The 15,166-nt window shown below is 35.6% G+C and overlaps 1 protein-coding gene across 4 annotated transcripts in view; it reads right to left on the bottom strand.

Annotated features, from left to right (window-relative positions):
- The window catches only part of LOC149799359 (dedicator of cytokinesis protein 11-like), a 236,498-nt gene that overhangs the window by 25,553 nt on the left and 195,779 nt on the right, over positions 1-15,166 (bottom strand). For 2 of the 4 annotated variants that reach the window (XM_089958681.1, XM_089958680.1), the window contains one exon: positions 14,095-14,233. In XM_089958681.1, the coding sequence (XP_089814807.1) occupies positions 14,095-14,233 (139 nt within the window). Of the gene's footprint in view, positions 1-6,641; positions 6,663-8,720; positions 8,749-14,094; positions 14,234-15,166 lie in introns of all 4 variants that reach the window. The other 2 variants (XM_089958683.1, XM_089958682.1) reach the window with 2 other exon arrangements.

A 15,166-nucleotide genomic window follows, 5' to 3' on the forward strand; every position in this document is an offset into this window, starting at 1 on the left:
TTTCAGAAGTCACTGATCAGAAATGAAATTTCCAGGATGTGATATGACAAACAGCTGGACATCACAGATGTGTAGGCATACAAAGAGTTCCTAATACATGTAGTTCTTTGGCTTTTGTAATCAAGCACCACATTTGGGATTATTAGATAGCTTTTTTATAAGACTATCATCTGAGTAAGAAGTTAACTCTATGGCACGAGTCCCAGTGATATCTGTACATGACTTTATAAAATGTGATGAGTTCCATTCAGATCTGATTGGTCACTCACACGTATCATCTCTGTCTACAGCAGTTTGAGTCTTGGCTTAACTACGTGGATATGTGAGAAAGCTTGCCAGGTTTTTCCACTTTTTTCCTGGGGACTTCCCAGGTTATTCTTTCACCAAATGTACTGTCATTAATAGCCATCCCGTGATGAAAAATGGCATCAAACACCACAAAAGCAAACCAAAACCAGTGTTATCTATACATCACTTTACAAAAAGTGGGGAGATTAAAACTTTTCATGGAATCATGAACTCTTCCTATGGGGAGAAATCTTGCAGTATACAAATAAGTTAACCCCATCAACATTGGCCAAATTAAAAGCTCTCTCAAGAATTTCATATCTGTACCACATCAATGCAAATAAAAGTTATTTTCATTAGCATTCTCATGTCAAATGATTTGTTTTAATTGAATTTTTTGGACATTTTCACACCTAATGTTATTAAAAGTGAGTTATCTTCAAAGTTTTCAAGCATCCAGTATCAAACTTTGAAATTCTGAATACTAACATTTGACAAGCACGTATCATCTCTGTCTACAGCAGTTTGAGTCTTGGCTTAACTACGTGGATATGTGAGAAAGCTTGCCAGGTTTTTCCACTTTTTTCCTGGGGACTTCCCAGGTTATTCTTTCACCAAATGTACTGTCATTAATAGCCATCCCGTGATGAAAAATGGCATCAAACACCACAAAAGCAAACCAAAACCAGTGTTATCTATACATCACTTTACAAAAAGTGGGGAGATTAAAACTTTTCATGGAATCATGAACTCTTCCTATGGGGAGAAATCTTGCAGTATACAAATAAGTTAACCCCATCAACATTGGCCAAATTAAAAGCTCTCTCAAGAATTTCATATCTGTACCACATCAATGCAAATAAAAGTTATTTTCATTAGCATTCTCATGTCAAATGATTTGTTTTAATTGAATTTTTTGGACATTTTCACACACACACACACAAGAGCTAGACACCAAAAGTAGTAAATGTGTGGGTTCATGGCAGGTAGAATATCCAAAAAACATCTTGGATGGCAGCTATTTTGAATTGTATCAATCTGTTTATTATAAAAAAATTTGACATCATTATCATCTAGTAAAAGCGCTTGTGTCTGTACTGTTCGCATTACACCGTGTCAAAAATGACCTTCAGATGTGAAAAAAATGCAGGTATAAATTTGAGGTTGGGGTGCATAAACTTCTTTTGCTATAAATTGCCACTGACTTCTCTAGTCAAGTGAATAATATTCTTATGCTTTGTTTTAATATAGATATCTAAAAATATGGACCTTTTTGATTGTACTTATATATTTTATTTTCTATGATTTTTGTTATATACTAGGCAGGTGAATGCAGCATTAAATTTGTGCATGAAAACTGTCCCTGGCACCCTATATGGAATCAGGTCACAATTAATACTTCCAGTTCAGTACCCACAAATGAAGTTCTAGTCTATTTTTAGAACATTTTTCCCTCTCTCATTTTGGTGGTGATAGAAGAGTTTTATTTATGCTTTTCTAGTAGGGATTTAAAGGTAATTGTGTATTCTTGAGAATATAAGCTCAAGGTGTTGTTGTCTGTGTGTATTTTGGCGACAGTGCACAGTGAGTAATAAGGCCTTGGTGATGATCCGGAAGTGAAATCTGTGTTATGTTTACATGTTGCTCTGTTGACAGTCCAGCATCTCAAAAAAGAGATGGTCAACCTTTGACGAGAACTTCACAGTGAAGTCATCTTTGAAGGTATTTTAGATTAACATATGATTTGTAATGATTGTCACACAGTGGAAAGGTCAGTACTGAGAAACAAATGTAGAGAACATATAGTAAAATTAATTGTGTTCTATGTCAATATAAAGCAGTCTCTTCCAGATTTAAAGGGAGATCACTACAGAATCTTGATACGAACTTAAGGTTTTTTTTTCCTCCAAATTTTCAGGTTAGTAGTTATAAAATATGCTTAAGAATCTTTACATTTTAATTTTTTTAATTATATTTAATCATTCGGAGCAATATTCACTGAGAAAACATTGCAGAGACTATAATGCTACTAATGTGAACATGATCATTCCTAAGCAAACACATCAGTCAGACAATGCAAATGAGGCTTCACTTGAAAAGCATGCTTTCCTCTTTTCTAGCATCACATGTGCATACACACTGGCCATCAACAAACTGTAAACCTGATGAGAGTGACTTACACACCCTAAAATGGACAACTTTACCAGTGAAATGAAAATGAAATGCAAACTGAATGAAAACTGAACATGAACCTACTGCAAAACTCAAAAATGCAGAATGACGAACGACAAACAAAAATAGAGCAAAATACAAATACATTTAATAATGGATTTGGAAAATGATTATTTTTCAAGCTGTCATTCAAGGAATGGCTGTGTTTGTTAATCACATTAAGGCACAAACATTCTCTATGATCTATGGTTTAATCTGACTGGCATAGTGTATATAGCCCATGCTATTTTGATTGGCATAGTGCATATACCCCTTGTTATTTTGACTGGCATAGTGTTTACACCCCTTGATACTTTGACTAGTTTAGTGTATATATACCCCCTGATACTCATTTCATGTAGTGCATATACCCCTTGATATTTTGATTGGCATAGTGCATATACCCCTTGATACTTTGATTGGCATAGTGTTTACACCCATTGATACCTTGACTGGTATAGTGTATATACCCGTTGGTACTTTGATTGGCATAGTGTATATACCCCTTGATACTTTGGCATAGTGTATATATCCAATGATACTTTGATTGGTATAGTGTATATACCCCTTGATAGTTTGATTGGTATAGTGTATATACCCCTTGATACTTTGGCATAGTGTACATATACAATGATTGTTGTTGTTGTTGTGGGGTTTAACGCCATTTTTCAGCACACGATAGGCTATGCATGGCGGCCAGTATTAATGGTGGAGGAAGAACCAAGGAAAACCCCGAGAAGAACCACCGACCCACGAGAAGCTACTGGCAAGCTTTCTCACATACCCACATTGGCCGAATCCTGGACTGGAACCCACGCAGACAGAGGTGAGATGGCAGTGATCCGTAACGGAGAGTGCTTTAGACCACTCGGCCACTCGAGGCCCCTCATATACAATGATACTTTGATTGGTATAGTGTATATACCCAATGATACTTTGGATGGCATAGTGTATATACCCCTTGATATTTTGGCATAGTGTATACACCCCTTGATACTCAATTTATGTAGTGCATACACCCCTTGGTACTTTGATAGGCATAGTGTAAATACCCTTTAATACTGTGGTATAGCGTATATACCCCTTGATACTTTGATTGGTATAGTTTATAAAAAAGTTATATACAACCCTATTTAGACTACTGTATTACAGTATGGGGTAATTCAAATGATAAAAACATAGCAAAGCTGGCATATTTTCAAAAAAGAGCATTTGGGCTCATATCTATCCAGAAAGAAAGCAAGGAAAATTTAGTGCTAAGTTAAAAAAATATTAGCTGATAAAGACTGGATCCAGTTGAGAAAAGCCAAATTTATGAATAGGATATCCAGTAATAGTGTTCCTGAATATTTACGTTCACTGTTCCAGTATAGGCTACCAGGTAATACTCCCCACCTGAAATCCACGTCTACCAAACAGTATAAAATTTCCAAACCAAATAAGGAAATATTCAAAAGAAGTTTACAATACTCTGGAACTTTGCTCTGGAATAGCATTCCAGTTGAGATTAGAAGTGCCCACTCTATTTCCTTCTTCCAAAACCCAATATATCCAGTGGCTTCAGAGATGCAGTTAAAATAGATAAATTCCTTTGTATGAGGGCTAAGGTAGATTAGTTCTTCAGCTAATTGTGTTACCCTCTTTAAATAAAGTCATTATTATTAGATAATATACCTCTTGATACTCAATGTAGTGTATATACCCCATGATACTTTGGAGTAGTGTATATACCCACTGATAATTTTTTGTGGCAGTGACTATCTCTTGATACTCTGGTGTAGCATATATACCAGATCGGCATAATGTATATATATATATGTATATATATATATATATATATATATATATATATATATATATATATATATATATATATATATGTATATATATATATATATATATATATATATATATATATATATATATATATATATATATATACACACACACACACGTGCACACTCTGATTCATGTAGTGTATATATCCCTTGATAGTCCGACTCATGTATATCCCTTGATACTTTTACTGGTTTAGTGTTTATAGCCCTTGAAACTCCAATTGGTTAAGTGAATCTCCCTTGTTTGATTGGTGTGGTGTATATCCCATGATACTCTGACTGGTACAGTTTATATATATATTGATACTCTGATTAGTGCATATATTTCTTGACACCCTGATTGGTGTAGTGTATATATCCCTTGATACTGATAGGTGTAGTGTATACACCCCTTGATACTAATTGGTGTAGTGTATGTACCCCTTGATACTGATATGTGTAGTGTATATATCCCTTGATACTGATAGGTGTAGTGTATATACCCCTTGATACTGATTGGTGTAGTGTACATATCCCTTGATACTGATAGGTGTAGTGTATATATCCCTTGACACTGATTGGTGTAGTGTATATATCCCTTGATACTGATAGGTGTAGTGTATATATTGCTTGACACTGTGATAGGTGTAGTGTATATATCCCTTGATACTGATAGGTGTAGTGTATATATCCCTTGATACTGATAGGTGTAGTGTATATATCCCTTGATACTGATAGGTGTAGTATATATATCCCTTGATACCCTGACTGGTACATTTATATATCTATTGATATGCTGATTAATTTATATATTGATTGACACTCTGATAGGTGCAGTGTATATACCCCTTGATACTAATTGGTGTAGTGTATATACCCCTTGATACTGATATGTGTAATGTATATATCCCTTGATACTGATAGGTATAGTGTATATATTGCTTGACACTCTGATAGGTGTAGTGTATATACCCCTTGATACTGATTGGTGTAGTGTATATGCCCCTTGATACTGATAGGTGTAGTGTATATATCCCTTGATACTGATAGGTATAGTGTATATATTGCTTGACACTCTGATAGGTGTAGTGTATATACCCCTTGATACTGATTGGTGTAGTGTATATGCCCCTTGATACTGATAGGTGTAGTGTACATATCCCTTGATACTGATTGGTGTAGTGTATAAACCCTTTCATACTGACTGGTATTGTATATTTACCCCCTAAAAAGAGCTCATGCAGTTTCATTGAGGCTTTCAATAAAATTGCAAGAGATATACCACTTTCTTGACAAGAAAGAACTTCATTGTGCTTATGAGTACTGTGAAGGATTTCATTTATTTTGGCTAATTTGTTTGTGATTTCATGAATAATGACCCAACAGTATTAAAGAAAAACTATCTCAGAATAGAAAATTTTTTTTCCCTGTCTAGAATAAACCAAGATATACCAAGTTGATTATTTTAGTTTTAGAGAGTTCAAGTTTGAATTCTTACCCAGGAATATGTAGGTTCAACTGTGGACTATATATTTTTATCACCCTTACTTTTTTCATTTACGTCTAAATTTAAAATTTTATTTTTCGACCTTTTACTAAACAATGTCCATAACCCCATTTACCGATAGATATACATGTAAAAATAATGCAAATTTCTTTAATGAAACAAAGTATTAAGAGGTTAAAATTAATGGTATTGTGAAAACCAAGTGAAATAAAGAAAGTGTGACAAATTATTAATGAACCTCATGAAGTTGCAACTGCTGCATTAACTGTGAAAAATACTCAACAATGACATTGAAAATAATAGTCACCACATATTCTTTACTCACTAAATAACACTGACATTGAAAATAATAGTCACCACATATTCTTTACTCACTAAATAACACTGACATTGAAAATAATAGTCACCACATATTCTTTACTCACTAAATAACACTGACATTGAAAATATCAACACTGTCGCCAGATTCTTTGCTCACTAAATAACACTGACACTGAAAATATCAACATTGTCATCACAGATTCTTTACTCACTAAAGAACACTGATATTGAAAATATCAACATTGTTACCACAGTCTTTTCTCACTAAATAACACTGACATTGAATATATCAACATTGTCACCACAGATTCTGTGCTCACTAAATAACACTGACACAGATTCTTTACTCACTAAATAACAATGATATGAAAATATTAACACTGTCACCACAGATCCATTTGTCACCAAATGTCATATTATCATGTATAATGCAAGCTTAGCTGCTGGTATTACACACAAATCCACTTTCATCAGCACAATAAAAACAGAATACTCACCCTAAGTTGTATTGGTCCTCACTGAATTAAAATTAACACAAAAAAACTCAGTAGGTGATAACTTATTGTTAAATACTTCCCTGGAATATTTTAAGACATTAAATATGGTAGAGGAGGATAAATTCATTGATATAACTGAAACCACTGAAGATGACAAATGAAGCTGAATAACTCATATCAGTGGGGAAGATGTTAAAACTACCTCCTCAATAAGGCATATGTTAAAATGGCCTCCTCAGTGAAGTAGATGTTTAAGCTGCCTCCCCAATGAGGTAGATGTTTAAGCTGCCCCCTCAATGAGGCAGAAGATGCTAAAGTTGCCTACTCAATGAGATAGATGTTAAAGCTGCCTCCTAAATGAAGCAGAAGATGCAAAAACATCCTCCTCAATGAGTCAGATATTAAAACAGCCTCCCGATGGGTAAAATACATTAAAGCTGCCTCCTCAATGAAGTAGATGTTAAAATGGCCTCCTCTATGAGGCAGAAGATATTAAAGCTGCCTTATCAATGAAAAACAAAAAAGACTTTAGAAATTACAATTTTGAATGAATAACTTAGGTATTTACAAGAAAAACTGCTGTCACATTTTACAAAAATATTTAACATTGTATTTAATAGTGGCAAGATTCCTAGTAGGGGGACTGATTGAATCATTTGCTCTATATATAAGAACACAGCGAGATTTGTTTAATCCTGCTAATTAGTGTAATCCTGCTAAATAGTATAACCCTGCTAATAAATGTAATCCTGCTAAATAGTATAACCCTGCTAATAAGTGTAATCCTGCTAAATAGTATAACCCTGCTAATAAGTGTAATCCTGCTAAATAGTATAACCCTGCTAATAAGTATAATCCTGCTAAATAGTATAACCCTGCTAAATAGTATAAACCTGCTAATAAGTGTAATCCTGCTAAAAAGTATAACCCTGCTAATAAGTGTAATCCTGCTAAACAGTATAACCCTGCTAAATAGTATAACCCTGCTAATAAGTGTAATCCTGCTAAATAGTATAACCCTGCTAATTAGTGTAATCCTGCTAAATAGTATAACCTTGCTAATAAGTGTAATCCTGCTAAATAGTATAACCCTGCTAATAAGTGTAATCCTGCTAAATAGTATAACCCTGCTAAATAGTATAACCCTGCTAATAAGTGTAATCCTGCTAAATAGTATAACCCTGATAATTAGTGTAATCCTGCTAAATAGTATAACCCTGATAATTAGTGTAATCCTGCTAAATAGTATAACCCTGCCAATAAGTATAAGCCATCTAAATAGTATAACCCTGCTAATAAGTGTAAGCCTGCTAAATAGTCTAATCTAGCTGATTAGTGTAACCCTGCCAATTAGTGTAATCCCTCTGATTAGTGTAGTCCTGCTAATTAGTGTAATCCTGCTAATTAGTATAATCCTGCTGATTAGTGTAAGCATTCTGATTAGTATAATCCTATTAAATAGCATAAGCCTGCTAATTAGTGTAATCCTACTGATTAGTGTAATCCTGCTGCTCATTAGTGTAATCCTGCTAAATAGTATAACCCTGCTAATTACTGCTGATTACCACTGCATTATGCTACTTTGCATGTATATATTTTGCTTACAAGTCAGATCCTACTGCAAGCTGCACAGACACAGATCTGCCTCATAAAGTGCACTGACAGATCTGCCTCATAGTGCACTGACAGATCTGCCTCATATAGTGCACTGACAGATCTGCCTTATATAGTGCACTGACAGATCTGCCTCATATAGTGCACTGACAGATCTGGGTCTATACAGTTTGCAGGAAGTGATCAGTAGAAGAAATAACAAATACCCAAATCGCCTGGTACATTAAACAGTGGCAGAATAGTCAAGTTTGACCAGACTTAAAAATGAGTAAAAGTATGGTAGATGTTTTGATAAATTGTTTACAGTTGCTTTAAATAAATGACTAAAATTAAGGACGATGTAACATTTATTGGCTTTATGAGGAGCAAGCAGGGTTAAACAAGCATGATAAATACATTTGAATACATTTTCAATTTAGATGTCTTATTGATTTGTATTTGTTGAGGAAGAAAATTATACTGTACCTTTACTGATTTAAAACTTTGTTTGATTCTGTGAACAGAACAGTGTTATGTAATAAACTAATGATGGAAGATTATTCAAGCTTAAACAGACTAGTCTCCAAAGTTTAGACATGTTCAAGGCAAGACTTATAAGAATATCCAAGCTTAAACAGACTAGTCTCCAAAGTTTAGACATGTTCAAGGCAAGACTTATAAGAATATTCAAGCTAAAACAGACTAGTCTCCAAAGGTTAGACATGTTCAAGGCAAGACTTATAAGAATATTCAAGCTTAAACAGACTTATCTCCAAAGTTTAGACATGTTCAAGGCAAGACTTATAAGAATATCCAAGCTTAAACAGACTAGTTTGCAAAGTTTAGACATGTTCAAGGTAAGACTTATAAGAATATGCAAGCTTAAACAGACTAGTCTCCAAAGTTTAGACATGTTCAAGGCATGACTTACAAGAATATTCAAGCTTAAACAGACTCGTCTCCAAAGTTTAGACATGTTCAAGGCAAGACTTATAAGAATATTCAAGCTTAAACAGACTACTGGTAGTCTCCAAAGTTTAGACATGTTCAAGGCAAGACTTATAAGAATATCCAAGCTTAAACAGACTCGTCTCCAAAGTTTAGACATGTTCAAGGCAAGACTTATAAGAATATTCAAGCTTAAACAGACCAGTCTCCAAAGTTTAGACATGTTCAAGGCAAGACTTATAAGAATATTCAAGCTTAAACAGACCAGTCTCCAAAGTTTAGACATGTTCAAGGCAAGACTTATAAGAATATTCAAGCTTAAACAGACCAGTCTCCAAAGTTTAGACATGTTCAAGGCAAGACTTATAAGAATATTCAAGCTTAAACAGACTTGTCTCCAAAGTTTAGACATGTTCAAGGCAAGACTTATACGAATATTCAAGCTTAAACAGACCGGTCTCCAAAGTTTACACATGTTCTAGGCAAGACTTATAAGAATATTCAAGCTTAAACAGACCAGTCTCCAAAGTTTAGACATGTTCAAGGCAAGACTTATAAGAATATTCAAGCTTAAACAGACTCGTCTCCAAAGTTTAGACATGTTCAAGGCAAGACTTATAAGAATATCCAAGCTTAAACAGACTACTGGTAGTCTCCAAAGTTTAGACATGTTCAAGGCAAGACTTATAAGAATATCCAAGCTTAAACAGACTCGTCTCCAAAGTTTAGACATGTTCAAGGCAAGACTTATAAGAATATTCAAGCTTAAACAGACCAGTCTCCAAAGTTTACACATGTTCTAGGCAAGACTTATAAGAATATTCAAGCTTAAACAGACCAGTCTCCAAAGTTTAGACATGTTCAAGGCAAGACTTATAAGAATATTCAAGCTTAAACAGACCATCTCCAAAGTTTAGACATGTTCAAGGCAAGACTTATAAGAATATTCAAGCTTAAACAGACTCGTCTCCAAAGTTTAGACATGTTCAAGGCAAGACTTATAAGAATATTCAAGCTTAAACAGACTCGTCTCCAAAGTTTAGACATGTTCAAGGCAAGACTTATAAGAATATTCAAGCTTAAACAGACTCGTCTCGAAAGTTTAGACATGTTCAAGGCAAGACTTATAAGAATATTCAAGCTTAAACAGACTCGTCTCCAAAGTTTACACATGTTCAAGGCAAGACTTATAAGAATATCCAAGCTTAAACAGACTAGTCTCCAAAGTTTACACATGTTCAAGGCAAGACTTATAAGAATATTCAAGCTTAAACAGACCAGTCTCCAAAGGCAAGACTTATAAAAATGTTACTAACATCTGCCTCGCTTGGCACTCAGGATTAAGAGGTTTGTGTTAGGACTGGTCAGCCTGGTGTCATGTGACTGGGTGGCACATGAGGCTACATGTCTGTGGCATGATGCCCCAGTGCAAGACATCACTATAAGCTGCCACACTGCAGACATCGTAGCGATATGACTTCAAAATTGTTCAAGCTATGTTAAAAATTCCAAAAACACACAAACACAAATAGATGTTCAAGGCCCAAGGCAAAGCTTAGTTTACTGCCTGTAGATATGTCCAAAATTAGTAACCATGTAAAGGAATATGCATCTGTACATCTGGTGTTAGCAGTCCAGTCATGTGTACATCTGGTGTTAGCAGTCAAGTCATCATGTCCAGTTGCATTATTTGTTGTTAGTTGCAAATGAAGTTTCACAAAACAATATCACGATGATCTGAAAGATGTCTCACAGAACAGCTATGAGCTGTAAGCCCAATGTACAGTCTCAAAGAACAGCTGTGAGCTGTAAGCCCAATGTGCAGTCTCACAGAACAGCTGTGAGCATAAGCCCAATGTGCAGTCTCATATAACAGCTGTGAGCCATAAGCCCAATGTGCAGTCTCATATAACAGCTGTGAGCCATAAGCCCAATGTGCAGTCTCAAAGAACAGCTGTGAGCTGTAAGCCCAATGTGCAGTCTCACAGAACAGCTGTGAGCATAAGCCCAATGTGCAGTCTCACATAACAGCTGTGAGATGTAAGCCCAATGTGCAGTCTCAAAGAACAGCTGTGAGCTGTAAGCCCAATGTGCAGTCTCACAGAACAGCTGTGAGCATAAGCCCAATGTGCAGTCTCATATAACAGCTGTGAGCTATAAGCCCAAAGTGCAGTCTCATATAACAGTTTTGAGCCATAAGCCCAAAGTGCAGTCTCATATAACAGCTGTGAGCCATAAGCCCAAAGTGCAGTCTCATATAACAGCTGTGAGCCATAAGCCCAAAGTGCAGTCTCATATAACAGCTGTGAGCCATAAGCCCAAAGTGCAGTCTCATAACAGTTGTGAGCCATAAGCCCAATGTGCAGTCTCACAGAGCAGCTGTGAGCATAAGCCCAATGTGCAGTCTCATATAACAGCTGTGAGCCATAAGCCCAAAGTGCAGTCTCAAAGAACAGTTGTGAGCTTAAGCCCGATGTGCCGTCTCATATAACAGCTGTGAGATGTAAGCCCAAAGTGCAGTCTCAAAGAACAGATGTGAGCTTAAGCCTGATGTGCAGTCTCATATAACAGCTGTGAGATGTAAGCCCAATGTGCAGATTGAGTGAAAGGTTGAGTTCTGTACATTTTTCATTAAACAGTACTTCAAGCTGTTTTGAATAGTATATATCTATATTGTCAAACCTGGAAACTTGAAGTCAATGTATTTTTACACCTGCTTCCCCTCTCCCCAATTATTTTGGTGCATGCATTATTTTCTTCAGCAAACTCACTTGGTTGGTTATGGCATGATCTGTTACATAACATGGTCATGTTTTATTGACCTGAATCATCGTGGTGTAGTGGGGTCACACTGTATATATCTTGTCAAACCAGGAAATTTGAATTCAATGCTTCTCAGATAAATGTACGTGTATTTTCAAGCACATAAATTACTAATGTCGCTAATTTTTTATATCATGGTCAAAACCTTGCCGTTGTTATTGATAATGACCTATCTTGGGATGACTTTTTTCCGAAAACATTAACTTGAAATGGCTACCATACATACTTACGTTTACCTTGAGCCAAACTGCAAAGACCTAGAAGTTCTGCAACATAATGTGCCAATATATCTGTGTCTATGCAGTTTGTTAAGAGTAATCAGTAAATCAAACTAGACCCTAATCTTCTGGTTCATTATGGGACAGCGTATCAGGGTCTGTGTTGTTTGCAGTTGGACTTGACTTATAAGCAGGTAAATACAGTATATCACACTTTGTGCAGCAAGCCAGAAAGTATATTTAAAGTTGGCTTTAAAAAGCTAAGAAGCAATCCCTTCAAACTGATATTCAATTGCATTTGTTTACTTCTATTATATTACCTACTCTACTGTATGGTGCTGAAGGTTGGGGCCTTGAAAATGTTAATATTATGATATAGTGTTGCTTCAAATCTTATCAAATGGTTTTGAACATGAAAAAATGCCCCCCTAACTATAAGATATGGTGCAAGCAGTCTTACCTGTAACTATGTATTAAAAGCAAGAATGGCTAAACAATTTTTTGGAGGGGGTATATGAATTTTATGTAGCAAAAGTGTACATTCCTGTACATGACGTGACATTTGTAAAAAAAGATATTAGACTTCCATCCCCTCACCAGACAGGTCTTGAAAAACAAGATTTGCAGTCATCTCAGAGAGAGAGAGAGAGAGAGAGAGAGAGGAGAGATGGAGGAGGGGAGAAGGAGGAGGAGGAAAGAGGGAGGGAAAGAGAAGGAGGTCATTCTTGATACTGTAATAGATGCCCTTAACCTGTTAATTAAAAAGATCACAGATAAGAAAACCATCACTGCATGTAGTACTTAACTGATAGGGTATAAAAACCCTAGATCAATACACAACAGGAATCTTGAGTTCAATCCCCCCAAAACTGAGTTTGCATTCAAAACAAATGGCTGAAAATTCCAAGAAAATGCTTGCAAAGCATATCAATCAAACTCCATTCCCCTGTGGGGTAGGAAGCTACTTCGCAAAATGAGGTAATTATCCATACTGAATCTCACTGAAAGCTAGATACAGTGTATTTACAATGTAGCTCAAAGGTGAGGATACCCCAACATACTTTTACATTTATTTCAAAAATATTCTCACAATGTCAATGATGAGCAATTCAGTGCTGAATTGTACCCATATTCTTCATAAAGAAAGTAGCAAACGTACCTCATGGATACTGATGGAATGGACGTGTAACACAGACCCTGATCTGTTGACACATTATGCAATAGCAGATCAGGGTCCATGTTGTTCATTGAATGACTCCACTTCTACATATGCAGAACATCTAATCAGACATTTTATCATCTAACTTAAAGTTGAAAGTAATGATAGGGCCAAGTGAGCTACAATAAGCGTTCAGAATGTTTACTATTTCTCCTATAATACAAATATTAACTTGTAAGCACTGTGTTTGGAAGGCTGACACACCCTTCATTTGACACTGGCTTTGTGGCATCTGCAATAAATAAAGAAATTCCTTAACATTCCAGGAGATTTTTCTCTTGTTTATATTTCCCTTAACTTGAAGAACGCAAACTATTTTTGTTTGTTATTTTTAATTTGTGTCATTTCCTGTTTTATTTCTTTGACTCAGAAAGGAAGTCTTTTAGCTTCAACTTAGTAAGGATCGGCTAGTGTTGGTACGTGAGAAAGCCTGCCAGTCGCTTCTCGCGGGTTGGTGGTTCTTCGCGAGGTTTTCCAGGGTTCTTCCTCCATCAATGATACTGGCTGCCATGTATAGCTATACTGTGCTGAAAAATGGCATTAAACCATACAACAACAACAACAACTTAGTAAGGAAGTCTTTTAGCTTTGACTTAGTAAGGAACTCTTGATGCCTTCAAAAAAAAATTAAAACTCTTTTAACTGTAATCACCTTTTCTCCGAACATGACAGACAGACTGTCTACAATGTCTCGGAACCCCGACTTAAGAGACTCGTGATATTCCTTCTGTTCTGTTGTAATCAGCTGTGCATTCAGGTCTAATGCATCATTACACACACCAATAAAATTCCTGAAGGAAGAAAAAAAGCTGGTTCAGGCTTTGTACATATTTCAAATATATTGTATTAAACGTTCAGTCTGTGATGTAACTGAACTATTTTTATTTGCATATAAAGACTTAAACATAAAAGATATTACATAAGTATCTATTCAGTGTAGATATATAATGTTATGTAAGCATTGATTAGATGTGTCATACACAAGTATTCATCTGATGTGAGTACATATATGAGATCATACACAAGTATTCATCTGATGGGAGTACATACATATGAGATCATACACAAGTATTCATCTGATGTGAATACATACGTGTAAGATCATAGACAAGTATTCATCTGATGTGAGTACATACATATAAGATCATACACAAGTATTCATCTGATGTGAGTACATACATATGAGATCATACACAAGTATTCCTCTGATGTGAGTACATACATATGAGATCATACATGAGCATCCACTAGATGTGCATATAGAATAAAACTCTACCTGAGTATTAATTTGATGTTAAATATATACATATAAAATTTTACAAGAGTATCAACTGGATGTGAGCGTATATAATAAGATCTTACAGGTGTGTCCATTGGATGTGAATGTAGACATATCAGATCTTACAAGTGTGTCACATTGGATGTGAATGTAGACACATCAGATCTTACTGGTGTGTCCATTGGATGTGAATGTAGACATATCAGATCTTACAGGTGTGTCCACTGGATGTGAATGTAGACATATCAGCTCTTACAGGTGTGTCCATTGGATGTGAATGTAGACACATCAGATCTTACAGGTGTGTCCATTGGATGTGAATGTAGACATATCAGATCTTACAGGTGTGTCCATTGGATGTGAATGTAAACACATCAGATCTTACAGGAGTGTCCACTGGATGTGAATGTAGACATATCAGATCTTACAGGTGTGTCCACTGGAT

This window comes from Sinohyriopsis cumingii, chromosome 5 (assembly GCF_028554795.1).
Source record: "Sinohyriopsis cumingii isolate HCF-2022 chromosome 5, ASM2855479v2, whole genome shotgun sequence".
NCBI classification, from domain to species: Eukaryota; Metazoa; Mollusca; class Bivalvia; order Unionida; family Unionidae; genus Sinohyriopsis; species Sinohyriopsis cumingii.